This window comes from Chionomys nivalis, chromosome 15, assembly GCF_950005125.1.
Source record: "Chionomys nivalis chromosome 15, mChiNiv1.1, whole genome shotgun sequence".
Classification (NCBI taxonomy): domain Eukaryota; kingdom Metazoa; phylum Chordata; class Mammalia; order Rodentia; family Cricetidae; genus Chionomys; species Chionomys nivalis.
Window position 1 is genome coordinate 14,326,394 of NC_080100.1, and position 21,172 is coordinate 14,347,565.

The window sequence follows — 21,172 nt, forward strand, 5'->3', positions numbered from 1 at the left end:
AAGGAATTCCTCAGTGATAGCAGTGGGAAAGGTGAGGGTTGGAGAGAGATGTCTGAAAACTTAGAACTCTAGGCTGAACAGATACAGTCTTTGTGTTTCCTTGAGAGGGAAAAAACTAACAGTACAGGAAGCATATGAAAATAAACACAAAGTTTGAAGACTCAAGAAAATTATTTCTCCTTAACCAGTTATGACTTCGTAACTTTTAAGTTTTTGAACATTCTTGGACAGATAACGCTGTTTTCTCTGTAATACCTAGGTAAAAAATTCAAGAATATGAATAATAAAACAGAAATTAGATTTTCTTAACATTCAGATAATGAGATACATGTGGGATGATAGAGATATTTTTGTTCATAATATCAAAACAATTTTTTTAGAGTATTGGGTTAAGATTCTAGAGCCTTGAACATGCTAGAAAAATGCTTTGGCATTGAGCTACACAGAGAGAAAGACCAAGCATTGTAAAAGGTTAAAAGCTAACACTGTTTTTCATGACTGTAATCATTAACTCATCTTCATAATTGTTCAAATTGAGCATTATTATTCTATATATATATAGCATATAAAGAAAGCAAAGCCCAGAATCTGAAAAAAAATTACTTGTCTTTATGGGCCAATTTAACAGTATTTGCCACATATCCATCACTAATTTCTATGTACAACTTGAGACAAAATGCTGTATTGGAAAGCTAGTCTGCTAAAATGGAGGTATAATGTGCTGCATACTGCCTAGGTATTTCATGTCGTATGAAACCCATAGAAGTTATTAAACAGAGAGGTCAGTGCAAATGATAGTTTTACACTTGACCAAGTGAACATTTCCATGCCACAAATGAGCAATTATTTTAATCATGAAATTTTAGTGATGAATTTGTGCACTGTATAACAGGTTATTATTTTTGGGAAATGTTATATGAAACTCATGTGATTCCAGCCATTGTACTGACAGATCAAATCAGTTGGCCTTTACAAAAGAGCTGTATGAGCCTGACATGCCAATATCTTTTACTAACTGATCAAGCAATAAGTTGTTATTGTTATTGCAAGGTATGACCCATGCTGTTGATCTAACTTTAATATCTCAGATATCTCTGAATAACATAGATACAATAGATCTGTGATGTTAGAAAGCACTGAAGTCTCACAATTTCAGTGGAATAACTTTTTCTATAGGAACACTGTTCCCAACACAAGAGCATTTATGGCACATTTAAAAGTTAAGGAACTTTGAATTTTTTATTTTTCTTCTTTTGATTGCAAGCCCTTTTCTAAACAAGAAATGTTTTATCACATTATTCTTCTTTTTGGCGCCTCTATTCAACTAAACATATGCCTAACTCAAAAAGAAAGTTGCAGCTTGTTAGCCTCATTAATATTTTAGGAGGCACCATTGATGCGGACTGTGTTCTCCACATAATGGACAAGTGTCTAACTACACACTAAACACCATGCAAGAGGTAACTGCATAAAATGAAGTATAATGCTCACCCCTGATGGTGTGAAGAGACATTTATCTCTAGATGATCTCACCATCTGATAGATGATCAAAAAAGGCCTTGCAACAGTGCCAAGAAAAAATGCCTCGTATAAAATCTAATGGTTGAAAAAAAATCTCCCTGCATCTGATGATTGGAAGGTACTAGAAGGCTGTATAGAAATGGTTCAGGGAAAGACTAGCAATCACAGACAAGAGAGAAAGAGCCAATTTCAGCTGCATTAGCCTTAGAAACCCTAGGAAGGAGCTATAGAAAAGCTGTGCTCTTAGTTATTATCATAGAAAGAAGATAGAGGGGCACAATACCAGAAGTGATTCCATTCCTGGATGTATTTTCATATTATAATAAGGTGCTGAGTCTATATGTGGTAAATGACACATTATTAAGGGGAGTACTAAAGCACCGATTAAACATCAATTGCTTTGAAAGCCATGTGCTGGAGCATTCAAACAAGACAGCATTGTTAAGTAAGCTTGTTTTGCCTTGCAGAATATTCCTAACGACAGAGTAACCTAGGCGGCAAAACTGGATTTGATTCATGAAACTTTAAGAAGTGGTTAACATAAGATAGAGTGGGCTGCTAAAGGAGTCAAGATTCAAACACTCACTAGGCAGTTAGTATTTTTTTTATTTTTATTCTTTTTTAATTAAAATTTCCACCTGTCCCCGTTTCCCATTTCCCTCCCCCTCCTCCCAAATATTGCCCCCTCCCCCCACTCCCCTTTCCCTATCCCCACTTCTCTTCTCCTCCCCCCACTCCATTCCCCCTCCCTCTCGATACTGAAGTGCAGTACAAATTCCCTAGTGTGAGGGCAGGAGGGGAAAGAATGAAGAATTAAGTCTATATTCATGTGTGTCTCGGGTAAATAGAATAAAGACTTGTATTCTATAGGTGCATAAGATGAAAAACTGTTTCTTTTGGAAATGGCTAATATCAGGAATAAATTTTCAGCTTCTACAATATTCTCATACTTTGCCAAATTTGATTTTTATTATCATACACTTACTGTTAAAGTTTTCACATCAAATACAAATTATTCATCTTATATATTAAGCAGTTTTGTAGTTTGATGAGATGTTCCCCAAATTTTGGGGGAATTGAATATTTGGTCTTATATTGGTAGAAATGTTTGGGTTGGTTTTCGAGATATTCTCTTGATGGAGCAAGTTTATCACTCTGGTTGGACTTTTAGCTTTCCAAATCCACATGTTATTCCAAGTTTACTTTCTCTCTGCTTCCAGCCTATGGTTTGAAGATGCAAGCTATAAGCTTATTGCTCCAGCTTCCACACCCACCTGTCGTCCCAATTCCCCATAATGATGGTGCTGCTCTCTTCATATCTAACAGGAATATTAAGTCCAAATACACCTTTCAGTCTAGAAATCACATTGTTCATGCTCTTCTACCAAAGCCTGGAAAAGTAATGAATACTAACAATATGAGCTCTTCTAAGCTGCAATATTTAAGGAGATTTTTATCAATAATCAGATCTGCTTCATTATCAGGACTTTTAAAAAAATCATATAGAATCAGGACAATATGAAAGAATAAAATGGTGCTTTACCTGAAGAATATTTAAGACATTATTTTTACCATGTTTAAAAATTATTAGTTACTAGGTAGTCCTTATTCCATGTGATGTATGTATGAGGACCAATATTTTTTCTCTTAAAATACTTTTAAATTGCAATAAAGTTGTACAAATATTGCAATAAAGGCCATGTTTCCCAAGTTAATATTTTCATATTTCCTTCAGAACTAAAATATATGCATATATACTGATATTTAGAACTCACATATGAGAACATTTTAAAGAAGCCATGGCTTTTAAGCTTAAAATGCTTAAATATATTGTTTCAAAAGCAAAGACAATGGGTTTGTTTCAATATTGTAATTATAGTGGACATGTTCATGTCTATGCAGAAGGACATCTTGTGCAAGCATGTGTGTGTGCCTGTGTCTGTATGCAAGCATGTGTGTGCGTGTGTGTGTGTGTTTATGTGAGTGTGTGTTTGTGTGTGAAACATGGATACTGTTCTTCCACAGGAACTTTCTAAATATTTTGAGACAGGCTGTCTCATTAACCTAAAAGTTGCCAATTAAGTTTGATTGTCTGAGCAGTGAACAGCTATTTCTTCCTACGCTGCCAGGGTTAATAATTGCTTGGCACCAGACTTTGTTTTTTTAATTATTATTTTTGTTAACCTGAACTATTGAGATTATTCTCAGGTCTTTGAGATTGCATGCCAAATACTTTGCTGACGACCCTGCCTCTGATGTCCTCATTTCCTTTTTTAATCTTTGATCCATTGCTTTTGTTTACATTGAATATTTTCAAATGCTATATGAATTTGTTTAATATGATTTTTTCTTTTTAATCTACATTATCTTTTAATAGCTACTTTGAATTTTACCATGTGCATACATCTGATTTGAATTCATACTAATTTAGATCCAGAAAGTTATAAAATTTTTACTTCAATTCGTCTATGCATTATGACATATTTTGCAATTATTCACATATATTTTTATATATTATATTAATACATCTCACAAGTAGAACTAAGCTTTATTGTAATCATTTGCTCTTATAATTTATGTCTATTAAAGCTAAGGAAGGTATTTGGGGACCAACTATTTAGCTGTCTATTTTTATGGGTTATTTTACCCTGGGTAGTTCCTCTCAGCCTGTCTTAGGTAGGGGCTAAAGGAGATTCCTGTCTTCCTAGTTTATCTTGTGAGTCAAGAATTGTTGCCATGAACTGGAAAAGCCAGCTGTGGAGAACTACAACATATAGGAGGCAATGGATGGGCAAATAAGAAACAGATAATTTAGTCCCCAAAAGCAGAGATTTAGCTTCTGCTATTTGTAGTAGGAGGCAATAAGGAATATTGCTACTGTGAAATCCCCAGTGTGGTATTGTGAACCTGCATGTGATTGTTGTCTAGGAAAAAGTTATGTGTCCTTCCCATAGACAAGTCTATGGTAGGCTGTTAAGTCATGGTCCATGATAGATATCCATGAATGTGTTGTGTACGTAGATCTGAGGTTTAACCCCATATTCTGTTAGTAGCCTCAAGGACTTTTAATTGTGACATAATAACACTAAGGGTAAAGGAGTGGAACCTATACTTTTGCAGCAACCAACAACTCTCTCAGTGGATTTAACTCCTGCTCAACAAGAAGAAAATCATACTAGTACCTGTTGTCCAAGGTTTCTGTCCCACCAGGTCCCACAGCCGTTCAGTCCCAAAGGAACACACAGAGGTCCACCTTATCATAAACTGGTTGGCCTAGTAGCTCAGGCTTCTTATTAATTAAGCATCTTACATTAAGCCATTATTCTTGTCTGCGTTAGCCACATGGCTTGGTACATTTGTCAGTGAGGGATTCTCATCTTGCTTACTCTATGACTGGGTGACAATGGCTGACTGACCTTTCCTCTTTTCAGAATTCTCCTGTTCTCATCGCCCTGCCTCGACTTCCTGCCTGGTCAGCCCAGCTACACTTCCTGCCTGGCTACTGGCCAACAAGCATTTTATTAAAAATAATACAAGTGACAGGATAAAAAGACCTTTGTCCCACGGCAGGTTCCAGAAACCTAAACAATTACCTGGGGATAGTAAAGTCATTAACTTTGTGTGAGAACATTCCAGCATCACTATACTAAGCCATCACAACCATTAACTATACTCTAAATATTATACTCAGAGGTAAGTATAGGCCTCATACTGAATCAAGAAAATTTCTCTTTGAAACAGACAAAGAACATTACAGAAGGTAACAACCAATTGAAATATAGGGTTGTGGAGCCCGGTCACAATAGATATATTCACAAACCAGTTCCAAAATGTAAGGTTCGGTGAACAATGTGAAAGAAGTAACAGAATGATTACAAGAGCCAGACAATAAGGAAGTTTGCTGTGATGTTGCTGGAAGTTACACCTATAATGTCTTTCCCCCTACATGAGCTCCACATGGAAAACAACAATAGATATGACAAAGCAGGTGAAAGAGTGTTCAGGAGGCCTCAGTCATACAAAAAAATTATAGACACTTAAGGAATGCTCAGAGTGGAAGAAATAATCTTTCAGAAGAAAGAGCACAGCACTTTGTATTCAATAACAAATATTCAGCCCTGAAAACTTTGTACATATTAATCAGTATATGTTATTATATATAATTATAACTATATAGTATATAGTTAGTATATGTTTATATATATGTATATATATATAAAAAAGCATGTTGCAACAACTCATGAAAAAGAAAGAAGCCAGGAATTTAAAAGAGAGCAAGGAAAGGTATGTGGGAGGGAGGAAATGAAAGGTAGGAATTGGTAATTATATTATAATCTCAAAAATAAAACAAAAAAGGAATTAAAAAGTTTTAATTGCATTTCTGTAATAAGCTCTTCATATGTTATATTCTCACGGAAAATTTTCCAGAAAGAGTAAATAAATGCTTTTTATTAAAAATTGTTATTACTATTTGTGTTTGTTTATCTGTAGAGTTCCCAAAGAGTTACACCTTTGCTATTTATTAAATGACATCTCCATCATTTTTTTAGGTCATTTATTCTAATGACCTAAATTTTCTTAATTACCTAATGTGTAATAGCTGTGTACAAGGATTGTATCTCATGGGAATTTAGCAAGGTAGAATAACACTTAATTAGAGTGTACAAAGCCCTAGACTCAATTCACATTACCAAATATAGAAATAAAATTAAATAATGTATTTATAGTTCTCTAATTTTTCTTAAGTATAGGTATACATACATTAAGAAGAATAAGATAGCTATTTATCTCAGTATACAAACTTTATCTTTTAGTTTCGTGCACCAGCTATATGCAGTGTGGAATGTTTTTATGAAATAAATAACAAAAAATCCACTAATTTTGTTCATATATGGTATGATTACTGACAGTGTCATTCCTTCCAATGTCTATTTTCCTTGTCTCCATTTTAATGTTGGAAATAACTACAGCTTTAGCTGAGTTGTGAAAAGCATTACAGAATGTTATAAAAATGAAATGACATAAATAAGTTGTGCTAATAAATTATTCTGATTAACTTGTAAGCATACTTTTCACTTCTTCCATCTTTCTTTTATGCATTTTAGAACTTTTTAAAATTTATTTCTTTTTATTTATGTTATATCATCTATTTGTCAATGCCAAAAATAATCTCCTTTTCACACATTTATGCTTATTTTGGGCATTGAACTGTGGAAAACATCAACCTGACTTTAAAGAAGTGGAACTACAAGCAACCTTCCCACATCTTTTCAGCTTTAAACTTTGGTGTTTAAACTATGAGTACAAGGATGCAGGCTCTGTCAATCACAGTGATTTCTTTTTGGCCTCTTTACTGTTTACTGCATCTTATCTTTGATGAGTATCACTTTGTGAGATCTGACACTTTTTCCTCTAGATGATGCCTGGGAAGAGTGATTATTGCATGCTGCTATATGGCTGACCTTGGCTTTTGGCTCAGCTAAATATCCTCAGCATCGTACCACAGCTGACCAAGTTTAAAGCTGGAGGCTTACTTCTAGGTTCTACTCTGTTTCCTTTTACAGACCTCAATGAATTGTCTACCTGACTAAAGAAACATTTTTCAACAGTGTCTGCTTTTTACTGTAATATTTGCCCAGTTAAAAGAGACAAAAGGTCTGCAGAATAGTGACAAGGCAAATATCCTAACATATCATGATATTTGCAGAATTATATACTTCTAGAGTATTGATGAAATTATCAGGGACTAGAACTTTCAGAATGGACCCCTTTCATGCCTTGCTTTGGATGCTACAGTCTAACTTTAATCTAAAGGGTCACCTCCCTAAAACTTACCTTTCACGTAAACTTCTGGAAAGTTTTATTCATACCTAAGAGTCACCTCATGCCATTGACCTCTGCTCTTTTAGGTTCAGAACTCTGAATATTAGTTACTCAAAATTTAAATATGCCTGAGACATGAAAGCTCATGGTGCATTCTGATTCCAACTAAATTTTAAATAACCTTAGTAATAAGCATTGTACAAAAGTAATTTAATAACTAATAAGTAAAGAGAAAGATAGGTTAAATATGTATTTCCTCAGTACTGCAAGGTACAGTTAGTAACCTACCTTTCAGAAGGTAAAACGTAAATACAATCAATTCAGATTAACGACTTGAACCATAAACACCTGAGCCAGCTTTTATCTGGTGATGAGAATGGATTGACATGGATCATAGCAGGATAACTTCAAAAAATCCTCTAGACACCATCATTAAATACACCAATAGGATAATATAAAATTATTTAAAAGTGAAAAGTTTGGATTTCTTGTTTTAATCTTCATCAGAATCATCAAAGTGTATATATAGGTCTGCATCATGAGTTCTTGAGGTCACTGAATTTTCCTATAGACAATTAGCTTGTCCTAAATCCTTTCTTTTCTCTTCTCCTTTCTTCTTCTTCTTCTTCTTCTTCTTCTTCTTCTTCTTCTTCTTCTTCTTCTTCTTCTTCTTCTTCTTCTTCTTCTTCTTCTTCTTCTTCTTCTTCTTCTTCTTCTCTTTTTTTTTGTTTGTTTTTTTTCAGCCTGGGTTTCTCTGTAGCTTTGCAGCCTGTCCTGGAACTAGCTCTAGTAGACAGACTGGCCCCAAATTCACAGAGATCCACCTACTTCTGCCTCTTGATTACTGGGATCAAAAGTGTGCGCCACTATTGCCCAGCTTGTCTAAATCTTTTAAGAAGTTAAAAGTCACATTTAAAAACAAGAATATATATTTTGATTTTTACTTGAACTTGACGAATGGTATATTTTCACAGTTAAACATGACATTTTTCAGAATTAGTTAGGTTTCTGCCAAGGTTAGATCATTATATAAATGTGTATAAAGAATTTAAGTGCTTTCAAGTATTCAATAGACTCCACATACCTTGTACTACAGAAAATCACCATTGTATAATTTTACTGTCTTTATTGATTTATTTAATAAATTGTTAAAAATTATGAAATTATAAAAGATATATATAATAACTAAATCTTTCACTCATATAAGTACTCTGTGGTTGTTTGAAGAAAAATATTCTTTATAGATTTAAGCATTTGAATACTTTGTCCCCAGTTGAGTTTTTGAGATGGAGCCTCGATGGAGAAGTTATATCACCAGAGACAGGATTTTATGGTTTATGGCTTCATTTTATTTCTAGTTTTTTTTTTTTTTTTTTTTTATCTTCCTATGTAATGTTTACTGCTGAGGATGTGGGCTCTCAGCTTTCTGCTCCCGCTGCCATGTCTTTCTACCATGATGGAATACTCAATCCTCTGGATCCATAAGCCAAAGTAAACTTGTTTTTTTTTCCCCTAAGTTGATTTTGCTCATCGTGTTTTATCACAGCAACAGAAAAATAATAATTTATTAAGAAATACATGAGTCATGTCTCCTTCCATGGAATCTGGATATTTTTGTTCAAAAATATCCCTATCCTTACTGAAGCCATCATTTAATAACATAAAAGAAAATGTCTAGTTCCCTCTTTAAACTGAGGTCAGGGAATGTTTGACGAAATCTGGGCAATTTGCTCCATCATAACCAATAAATTTTTAGACATTTTGAAGTCATTTTATATTGATGGCATTTATCACCAGTATAATTAAATCCTTAGACATTTAACTGATATAAGGCCTAGTCTGGGATGCACATTTGTGTTCAGACTCAAACTGGTGCATTCCTGGAACACCATCTGCCCATACTATCAGCAAAATTGAGGCAGCCTTTGTAACACACTCTGTATGAAGGGCTATTCAGGGGAATGCACAAGATGCTGGCCAACCCACATAAAACTCACGCTTCAAGCTAAAACTGTGATGGTACAGTTTGCCCACAAATCCCAAGAAGATTCAACTAATTTGTTTTGTTCACGTAAGTTTTTGCTTTGCCTCTGAATTGGAATCATCCCTGTTTCTCCAACTCAGAATTAACACTGAATATCTGAAGACCAATCAACCTCCCAATTCCTCATATCTGATATGGAATTAACCATACTTGAGTAATAACAAAACAGAGCAAACTTACACTCCAGCAGCCTAGAATCTACATCAAACACATGAATATTTTCATACTGTGGGCTTTATGTTACATAAACCTAGCAACATTTTCTCTTGTCAAACCTCATTTTCTTAGAAAAAATGTTTTTAATATGTTTTTCAGGTATTTATTTTAGCAAAGGAATCTCTCTGTTCTCTAGTGTCCATAAACACAGCTAATGGAAACTAAATGCCTTCAATACATTTGCAAGTAGACTTCATGCAAAAATCGACTCAGAACAATAATTCTCTTGGGGGTCTTAAATACTAACAATAGCATAGCAGCAGCAAGTCAAACAGAACAAACTACTACCCCAGAGATTAGCAAATTCAGCCACTGCTGCAGTTTCTATATTACGACTTGTCATAATGGTTTACTTTTCCTTGAGTGCCATTGAGGTACTTCCTACTAACTTCTACCTTCCTGATCTCACCATGAACATCAATTACCCATAGTATTTCTGTCTCATCATTAACATTTTTGGATAGTGTCTGTGAGTTTATTTACTGCATATTTTTAAAAGATTTAAGAATACATAATGTATGTTTCAGTGGATTCAGTTTAGGCTTTTGTTAAATGAGAGTGGTTAGCTTTATTTATAATTAATGAAACAATCCAGGAATAATAGTTTCTGTCATAGACACCAAAATATATTTTTCTTAGTGTAGACATTAAAAATTCATCCTCATAGAATCTACTTTCCTGGATTATAGTGTAAGAAATTTTTCATATACTATGATTATTAATTAGAAGATAGAATAACTTTTGCCTGTTTCCTTAAAATAATGATTATTTCAATAGATATTAGAATGAAAACAAACAGTCACAAGATGAATTAAAATGTTATTAAAATATACAATACCTTTGAGGCTTATATATTATTTCTTTCATTTGGTATTTATAATGAAAAAATTAATATATGTATCTTAGATCCATCAAAATATCCATGAGGCTTCACCAATACACACAGGATTAAAGGAAACCAAGTAATGCTGAGAGCAGTAGAAACAGTCTTCTCTAGGGAAGAGCCCAATTAGTTATTCAACACCAAATAGTCAGTCCTGAGAATATACGTATGAATGACATTATATGAACTGAACAGGTTGTATTCATGTATTTCAGAATATGTATGTATATACATGTATGCATGTAGAAACAATTGAAAACATGGGGCAATGGATTTGAAGGAGTATATGGGAGGGTTTGGAGCAAGGAAAAAGGATAGACAAGTGGTATAGCTGTGTTATAATCTCAAAAATAACTAAAAAATTAAATATGTATGAGAGCTGTGTCACAGTGGTGATTGCCTTTATTTCTGACAGCAGCACAAGGGAGGCAGAGGCAGGAAGATCTCTGTGAATTCAGTGCCAGCCTAATCTATATGACTTCCGGGAAATCCAGTAATATGTGGAAAGAGCCTCTTGAAAGAAAGGAAGGAAGGAATATAAAGAAGAAAGAAGGAATATATATATATATTCTTCTAGATATGTATATAAACATAAATATATATAAACAAATAGTTGTTTATATAAAAACTATCCATGTAAATTATAACTGTGGTTTTTCTGGGAGTAATTCCTAAGCTAATTAATAAAGATAAAGCTTATTTACTTAAATACAAGAGTTGAAATATAGAAATCTTTATAGTTTCCTATATGCTTTTCTATCTTTGCGATAACTCTCATAGCTGGAGAGAAGGTTTATTGGTTAAGTGCATTTGTCACTGTGTAGAGGACAATGGGTCAGTTCTGAACAGCTACATGGTAGCTCACAGCTATTCTTAATTTCTTCTGGCCCTCACAGGTGGCAGGCACACACATGGCAAGCATACATGCAGAAAAAAAAACATTCGAAGACTTAAAACAATCTGTAAGTCTAAAATACAAAACAAAAGAGTTATTTTACTAGCTAGATAAATTAACACAAATAATGACATTTATTTAAGGAAATGTCTTCACTCCTTATGATGTGTTAGACTGTATTTGAAATGTATGGATTGCATCAGAAGAAATGTATAGACACAATTCCTCTTTTGGTGTTATATACTGATAGAAAAAACACCATAATAAGTCACATGCTCAGTCCTTAAAAGGTGCAAAAATTATAATATATCAGCTCTTCCCCTTTTTATTCTCAAAAAATCTCACACAAGCATGTGGAAAACTTTGAATAATTTTCTAATGTTTGTCTTTCCCTTGGATAAGTAAATTATTCATTATATAAGCAGTTTTAGGGAGGTGGTAATTCTGTTCCAGAATTCTGTCGTTTTGCAGTGCTTAGATTTCGGCACTTGTGATAAAATGTCAAGTTTATTAGATACTATGCTCAAAATTAACAGATATCCAATGTCTATGTGACTCATGAGATATCTTTTACTAAAACTGTCAGAATAACAAGCAGAACCTCAAAAAATAGATGCCAGGTGGGAAACCAGACTGTAGTATATTTTGTATTTAAAATTGTTATTGGAAGGCCTATATAGTCAATGCTTATTTGCTAGCTGATGGGATAGTGAGAGATGAACGTATCACAAAAATTAAAGATTCATCATTTGAATTATACCTTTGTGAATTCATAGATGAATGGAATACTAGGATTTAGGGAAGTGCTAAATAATACAGACCATAGGTGTATGACACTGATTGGCTTTCCTTTTCAAAAGCCCTTTCCAGTTCTTTTTCTGAAATCAGATGCCATGGGTTGAGCAGCTTTGTCTCACTAGAAAGTCATCATCAGAAGTTGCCAAAGTAAGGAAAAAGTGGCAACTGACTAAACCCAGTCAACCTGATCTGAAAATCCCCATTCTCCCTCAAATAAGATATGTTTGGGTACTTAGTCACAGTGCTGGAATATCAGCAATACAACATACCAAACGACAAAGGCTAGCCAAGTGAAGGTAGGAAGAAATGAGCACAGCTGTACTGTTGGTGAAGATGGAATAAGGTCCACCTGTGTCCTACACAATGACTATTAAACCAAAGTAAACCTTTCTGTGGCGGTAGACAAGTTCTTGATAATGGAATTCCATTTTTAGTTTTTGATGTGACCAGTATGATAAGGGTGATTATGGGGATGGTAACACTTATAAAAAGACCCAAAGAGGAAAATTATTATCAAATGCTGCAAAAGATGGGAAAATAAAACACATAAACAGAAAATTGAATAATATGATGTAATTTTCCATTTTATAGATTTAAGAACATATTTTTTCCTATTATTAATAAATGAGCAAGCATATTTTTACAACAAAAAGATGACTCAGGGCCCATGTTTTCTCAACTGTCATGATTCAAGTTTCTTGTTTACTCCAAGGAACTAAGGTTTCATGTAATTCAGTAATATGTCCGTCTTTTGACAGCTCCTCACAGGGATCAATTAGCTCCATCTGTGTCTGTTCTTTTGGGGATGTAAGTGCTTTTCATGAGAACTAAAGTGAGGATATTACTTTAATTAACTTACAGTCAGACTATTCGATGGTAGCGTCTGTGACAAAACCTAAAGAAACAGTGGCTGAAAGATATTTTTTTATAAAATATGACTTTATTGTTTCCCTCATGTAGCCATGTTTCTGTGTTTTCTGATTTGGAAGTCTGTCCTATTACCTAATAATATAGTTCACTTGCAGACTTCCTACATTTATTAGTTCTGAATTATTAGTTGAAAATATATTCTTGTTACTTTGTGCGTATCATTATGTATTGTCACTGTTCTTAACACAATACCTGAGCAACTTTTATTAAACAACTCTGTGTATAGTCTAGATATCCAGGGCCATGATGAACATAAATGTTCTTTTGCTGAACTGTCCATTGTTTCTACCAACAGTTAGACTGTGGAGAGTTAGATATACATTTTCACATTTGTTATAAACATTTAACATTTCTGAAACATGTTGTAGAATATTACTTTAACTAGGCAAAGGTGTGTTACGTTAGTTTATGCTGTGAACTATTACTCATTCTGTGTAGAAGTTTGTTAAATTTATTTATGCTGCATTTGTTTCAATTTATAAAAGTGTATTACTTTTGTTTATACTACATTTGTTGAATGATGTAAAGATAGTTGCTGTTTCCCCTTGCCCACCTAAGGTACATGATTGGTCTATTAAAACGATGAACAGCAAATAGTTAGACAGGAGAGGAATAGGGGAACCTTGCAGGCAGAGGAGAGAAGAAGGATGAGAGAAGGAGAGAAAAAGAGAGGGACATGCTCAGGACGAGAAGGCAGGAAGCTACCAGACAGCCCAAAGCTGGAGGAAGTGGAGTGAGACATGCAAAAAGAAAGAAAGGTAAAAGAAATGTAAATAAAGAGAAACAGGATAATTCAAATTATAAGAGCTAGCAAGAAATAAGAGCTAGGGTAAGCCAAACATTAAAAAAGTAATAACTCTCCATGTCATGATTGGGAGCTAGTTGGTGGTTCGAAAGAAAGCCTGTTATAATAACCATTTATGTTCCACAAAAGTAATAAAAATCTCTTCATCAGTTGTTTCTTATTGCCAATAAAAATCAGCAAGAATGAGAATGGCTTCAGCAACATGACTGACAAATGACAGCACACCAATATATAGCAGTTTTGTAAATCTCTCACCAATCACTGTATGTCTGTGTATAGTTTTTAAAGGTTTGGTAATAATAATAAGTATAAAAATAGCGAGTTTCCAATGAAGAACCTGGAAAGCATTCCACTGAAATACTGAGTTTCCAGGAATTATTTGTCTCCCCTTACATTAGTCAGTTGTACTTCTTTAGAGTTCCCACTTGAATAAAATATGTTTTGCAGAATATTCCTAGGCACTATGTGAAGATGTATCTTTGTGGTGGGTTTAATAAAGAGCTGAATGGCCAACAACTAGGAAGACAGAGGGTGGGCAGGACTTCTTGGGACAGAGAAATTGCGTGGAAGGAGAAAGCCATGATTAACATCCAAATACAGAGGAAGAAGGACATGTAAATGGAGAGATAAAACCTGTGAGTCACATGGCAATATGCAGATGTATAGAAATGGGTTATATAAAGTCATAAGAGCTAATTCGAAAAAAATCTGAGTTAATACCGAGTTTTCATAATTAACATTAAGTCTCTTTGTCATTATTTGGGGGTTTGTGGCCCAAAAAATCTGGTATAAAAAGAAATGATAGAGTATATTGTTCCAATATCCAAGCCCAGATATTAAAAAAAGGCATTCCTTATAGAGTTGCAAGATGTGTGGACTTTCTCCAGTTAGGATTTGGAATTATGAAGGTAACATTGCTACTTCCTTCCATGTTTTATATATAGAATAGGAATAGGTGGTCCAAACTTAACATGACACATACTTTCAAATCTCATAACTTATGTATTTTCAAAGTCTCACTGCTAGATAAGAACTTGCAGAAAATGGTTCTAGCCAAGAATCTCTCCTATGTCTTGTTTAGCTGCTATTTATAGGAGACATTAGATGTGAGACTCGTGTTAATAATGGAATAATTTAAGAATTTTGGGAATGTTTATTTGGAATAACTATATTGATTTGATTTGTGAGAAGATAAGAAAGTTGGTGATGCGGATTATAATGTTAAGGGTGGGAGATTTGTGTTGCCTTTTCTAAAATAATCATGTCTTTAAATTCTCCCATCACTAATCTCGAGAATCGTTTAAAGTTGTGTTGCTCAGTCCCTTTTATAAATGACGTTTGAGTGATATGTCCAGCATGACACCACTGTAAACAGTATTGTAAGAATTTTTACTGGTTGTTTCTGTTGAATTTTATAGCAATACTTCCATCCTTATACTAATAAGCATTCATTAAATTTTGTTGCACATGCTCTGCTATTTCTTGGCCTTACCTTTAGTAAGGTAATGTGTTCATTTTCTCCTGCTGACATAGTTAAGTTTTGCTTGTCTAATGCCCATTAAAAACTGTTCTTCTTACCTAACAGCACTACTGCCCACATCTAGGTCTTGGGCTGTGACAGCCCCGATGATGGTCCCCACAGGAGTGTCTTCATAAACTTCCATGGTGTAAAGTGGCTTGCTGAACACCGGAGGCTCATCCACATCCAGCACACTAATTTTGACTGTAGCAGTGTCTTTAAATGGGCCAGCAGAGTGAAAGCGGTGGTCGAGGTGAAGGTTGGAGGCCTCTACTTTGAACGTATATGCCTTCTTCGTTTCGAAATCCAAAGGCTGTAAGAAGGACAAAACGAGGATTCACGTTTACATAGATCTGGGCAGAATTGGTGAATACTGTTTCTAAGCAATCTGTCAGCTGCTGACAATTAATTACATTTTCAGCTTCCCTTCTTGAGAAACACAGGGCAAAGGAAACACAAGGTAAATATTTAAGAACACTAAAGATCAATAGAATGTAGAAGTAACCTATAATGTTAATTATGTAAATACACAGAATTGAAAATGTCTACATGTGCACATCAAAGTAGACAGGGCAACTCATGTTTCTCCTAAGCAATGTGCAAATATTAAGGGAAATGCTAGTTTGTTTTTATCCAATACTGACATCTACTGGAGGAAAGTAAAGATAGGTGAATTTGGAAAAACAGAGCAACAATGAAATTGGATTGTCTGATTATTTAGATTCCAGGTGCATGAAGATGCTAGACATTTGCTTTCCTTTTAGTTTTCCACTGATACCATTTTCTGTTAAAAGTCTTAAATGCACACATTTTATTAGGAAGAAACTATAAAAATTTAAAGTAAGTACAATGGTAATTAAAGTTGCTTATATCCCAGGATTATATGTAAGAACAATGTGTACTGTACTGCATTGTCAGAACACATCACCAAGAATCATGACCTCAAGCATATTGTTAAATTATAGATGACCTTGAAAGTAACCAAAGAAGTCAGTTGCGCATATGCACGGATAGAGTTTAGATGGGTCCCACTCGCAAATATTAGTTCTTTCATCTCTATATGACTAAAATCATTGATGTCTAGGAACACGGTGGCACTTTAGACACATTTTGGGAGGAGTGGCTGTAGATAAGGAATCTCATTATGTCACTTAGGCTGGTTCTGAATTAACAATCAAGCAGTCTCAGTTTCCCTAGTGCTGTGATGACAGGCATAGGTCTTATCACACTCAGCTTTGTGCTGCATGGGCTGCATGGGTCATATAACATAGTCTATACAAGCCCCAAAGAAAGATAGTTGCCTGGAGAAAGTAACAAATATTGCTCATGTTGAAGAAAGAAGAAACTGCTACAAACATGAGAATGTTCATCTTGGAAATGTTAGCACAAGACAAGAGAGAAACACATTTTTGAAGGGTCTTCGTGAAGAACAAAGGGGTTAGAGAAACAGTTTGAATTCTTAATATTGTAATTTACTTTATAAAATGGGATTTTCACACTTTCCTTTTAATGGGGTATATGCTGGCGGTACATTATGTTTCTTTTATTTTAACATATTCTAGAAAAAAGCCATAGTGTATAATTAACACATTTAAAGAAGTAAGATTTTCACCATGTGCCATTTGAAAGTCCTGAAAGAGAATTATATATAAGATGGGAGGGAGTATATGTTAATTTGAATTAAAAATTAGTTTTGTAAATGCTCAAAATTCTGGATACATTAAGCAATATAACGTTGAAAATAACAAAAAATAACATTTGTTAATGTCAATCTCACAAACACTTATTTTTATTTAGCTAAGTTGTGTGTTTTTCCAGAAAGCAGGCAATATTTCCATCACTCATGCTTGCTCCATTTCTGCTCTCAGAGTAAGCATTGTGTTGCAGGCAAGAAGGAAGTACCTTATATACCATAGTAATGGCACAGCTTATGTTTTAAGAAGTGATTAGCATTTTAAAAAGTGCTCCTGGAGAGTAAAGAATTACAGATATGCAATAAAGACAAATCCAGATTAGTCAGAGTGTTGGATAAATGTATGTAGACTTGGAAAAGAGAAGAAAAAGAGTATAGAGAGTCATAAAATAAAGTTAATGCTTTTTTAAAAAAAAGTTAAAATCTTTAATGAGACAGTATATACAGTCAGATTAAAAGGAGTAAAAAAAAAACAAGCCACCTAAAGATGGACTATATACAAAGAGTCTGGATTATGTATATTATTGTGTTACCTTTGAATTTTTTGACTGTGAATGAGCTATGTACATTGTATGGACTGCTAATCATGTATATTATAAATGTATCAATCTTCCAAATATGGGTCTAAAGATATGTTGCTTTGGAAAAGAGGTTCTTTTCTTGTTTCCACAGAAGATGAGAACCTGTGGATTGCTTCCAGACCAATATGGTTTGATGGAACAAGACCCCATGAAAAGTTGCTGAAAAAACCACCACAAAGAAAATACTTTGGCCAACAAACAGCAGCAAGTAGTTTGGTGAGAAGTAACTATGCCCATATTCCAAAATATTGTGTATAAATGTTTCTTTACATTTAAAGGGAGATATGCTATAAAGATGGATACTTTGCATTGGTATGGATCTTGGTTTATTGATACACATTTTAGGTCAATCTTGTTATATGTACACGTCTGCTCTTGATAAAGGTATTGTGTTTATGCATGTATAATTAAGAAATATAGGTTAATAATCATCTATAACAGTTAAGCTTGTAGTTATGTTAGTTAGATTTTCTAGATGTATAAAAATATGTTTCAGTTAGGCATTCTTCAAGTCTTTTAGAGACCTTCAGAATATGGCATTTAAAATATTTAAGAACATAAGACTTTTAATGACAGTGAGAAACATATGCTCCTGGCAGCACCAAATACTTCAAGAGGAAGATGGGTATCAAAGAAGATCCTTATGGTGTTGGTTAGCCATTTGGTCAAGAAACTGCTCTTGCTTGGAATGCTTGACTGGATATGTAGGACCCACAGAAAAATAACTGCTGAACTTGCCTAAAGGTGAGATGATCCTTCAGGGTTTTTGCTTCATGAATAGTCTGCAAGACATTCTTCAGGATACAGAAGAAAGTGACTGAACAGTCTTTGAAGTTTCCTACTTCATGGAAAAGTCTGATGGACACTTTGGGCTTGTAGACTGAAGATGTATACCCCAATGGTACAAAAGAACTTTGGGTGATTGTCCAGGCAGTGAGATGTCTCTGTCATTTCTAGAGTTTTGGAAGTTGCTTACACTGTACTTCTTGATTACTTAGATAATAGCATATCCTCTGGAGTCCTTGATGTAATTAATAAATTTATAGTTATAATTTTCCTCAGTTATGATAAAAGATAAAGTAGATATATAAATATTGTAACTGTAATTCTTGCTTGATTACTATTTTGTTATATGTATATTTACTATGTTAAAGTTAAAGCCATCCTTTATGTTTAAACAGAAAAGAAGAAATGATTTGGGAGGTCTGTGTGTTGCTTTTATTGGTTAATGAGTAAAGAAACTGCCTTGGCCTGTTGATAGGGCAAAACTTAAGTAGGCTGGGCAAACTGAAATGAATGCTGAGAGAAGGAAGGCAGAGAGAGACACAATAGAGTCACTACTAGAGTCAGACATGCTGAAACTTTGCAGGTAGAGCACAAACTCATGGTGATATACAGATTAATAGAAATTAGTTAAATTAATGGGCCAAGCAGTGATTTAATGAATAGAGTTTCTGTGAGATTATTTTCAGGTCTAAGCTGCCAGGCAGTAGGGAAACAAGTAGTCTCTCCCTACAACAAGGATGCCAATACGAGTACCACATTCTCTTCACTTCTCTCCCTGCTTTCTCCTACAAATTGAAATGCCTATACTTGTACAAATATGAAAATTCATTCTAGATAAGCCTGAAATTCATTTATTTTTTACTGCTTACAAACTTCACCAGTGTGGATGAAATTGGCTCCCTACTCATATGTCAATTTCAAGCAAAGAGAGGACAGTGAACTTCTGAATCCCTTTTTCTTTTCTAATAGTCATTATTTTGAAGACAGGCTAGACTATTCCTTTTCAGAATTCCTGATTTAAAACAGTAGGCAAAACTTTAGTTAAGGTTAAGACAGAGAGACAGACAGACAGACAGACAGAGAGATAGTTAATAACTTATTTATATGTATAGGTCTGTTATGCAACTGAAAATTTACATACTGAGATCTGGAGAGAAAAATTTTAAGAGAAACACCACAGTTATATCCCAGCCACGGTTCCTCCCTCATGGCTCTGACTCTTAAGCAACCTCTCCTCACAAAACGCTGCATCTCCGTAAGAGCAGAGAATCAACAGTCAGCGCTTTGATTGCATGTAACCACTCATTCTTCTTATTACCATCTTAATTTAGGGGTAATGAACTTAATTGGCTAATGATCCCCATAAAGCGCCAGCATTTAAAAGAAGTACAAAATAATCAAGGCTCATTTAGAATTTTAGAAAATGAACTATTCATAATGAAATTGAATTTTGTGAAGCTGAGTGTATTTCATTTTTGCACAATAAATACAAAGTAAATGCAAACCTTCTGACACTACTCACAGCCCATCAGAGCCCAAGAATGTTTCTAGATGGTTAAGAAAGTGATTGGGAAAATCACTTTCCCAATGTGACAATGTCCATTCCCCTTAGCTAGAAATATGTCACTTAGAGTCAGATTTTCAGGGGGAAAATCACATTGGAAGGAGCTATGCGATAAGCGCTGACAATTTTACTGAAATGGAATATCTAGTTTTAATATCTCCCTAAATAAAAAAGAAGAATTAGGCCAGGTAGTGAGGCACACCTTTAATCCAAGCTCTCCGGAGGCAGAGGCACATAGATCTGTACCTTCAGGCCAGTTTGGGATACAAATTGAGTTGCAGGACAGCCAGGGCAACACAGAGAAAACCTGTCTCAAAATAACAATAAATAAATAAATAAGAATGATAAAAGTTATATTATATAGCGACTTTCTCCTTTTACATTTTTGTTATGTCAATACTATGGAGAGTATTACAATCAGATAATTTTTTTCTCAACTTCAATGATTGTAAAAAGTGTTAACTTTTAGGTGAGGTATTCTCCACGTGATTCTAGAGTTCCTGCTTCTACATAATATTATGTAGAATTTGATGGATTTTATTATTGTTTTTTGATGAATTTAAAACTAAGTATCACGAGCACACAGAATGAATGCACAATCATCGTCATCATCATTATTACTCTGTCCCCAAGGATGGCTAGTATCTGTTTTGTGTGACCCAAAACTGAGTGTGGGAATGGCCTTTGAATTTAATAGCATATCAACCAACAAGCTATTAAGTGTTAAAGAAAAACGAAGTATACAGTTATAAGAAAGGTACCTAATCATTTGAAATATGATTGATGCTCCAACCTAATTCGTTGATGTTTTCAAAGCAAGTGAAGAAAACAGCCTGTGGCTACCTTCTCAGAGGTTACTTATGAGGATACGGGTATTCATATAGTCAGTGAGAGAAACTATAGAAATTAAGGATTGTTACAGACCAAAATCTAGCGCAAAAATCAATATCAGCAACTAAACCACAGGCAAATAAAGTCTGCTGGTAATTGTATGCATGGAAATGGTCCCTAAGGTTCGTATCCTGGCAGCAATTCATTATTCCTGTTGAGTAGTACTGAATAAAGGACATGGTCACTAATATTCTGACCAACAGCAATTATCATTTGCCCATCT

At 34.4% G+C, this 21,172-nt stretch overlaps 1 protein-coding gene across 1 annotated transcript in view; it reads right to left on the minus strand.

Moving 5' to 3' along the window:
- Cdh12 (cadherin 12) overlaps nt 1–21,172 on the minus strand; it is a 771,364-nt gene that overhangs the window by 18,060 nt on the left and 732,132 nt on the right. Inside the window, exon 9 of the mRNA XM_057789913.1 lies at nt 15,494–15,747. Within this exon, the coding sequence (XP_057645896.1) occupies nt 15,494–15,747 (254 nt within the window). The remainder of the gene's footprint in view (nt 1–15,493; nt 15,748–21,172) is intronic.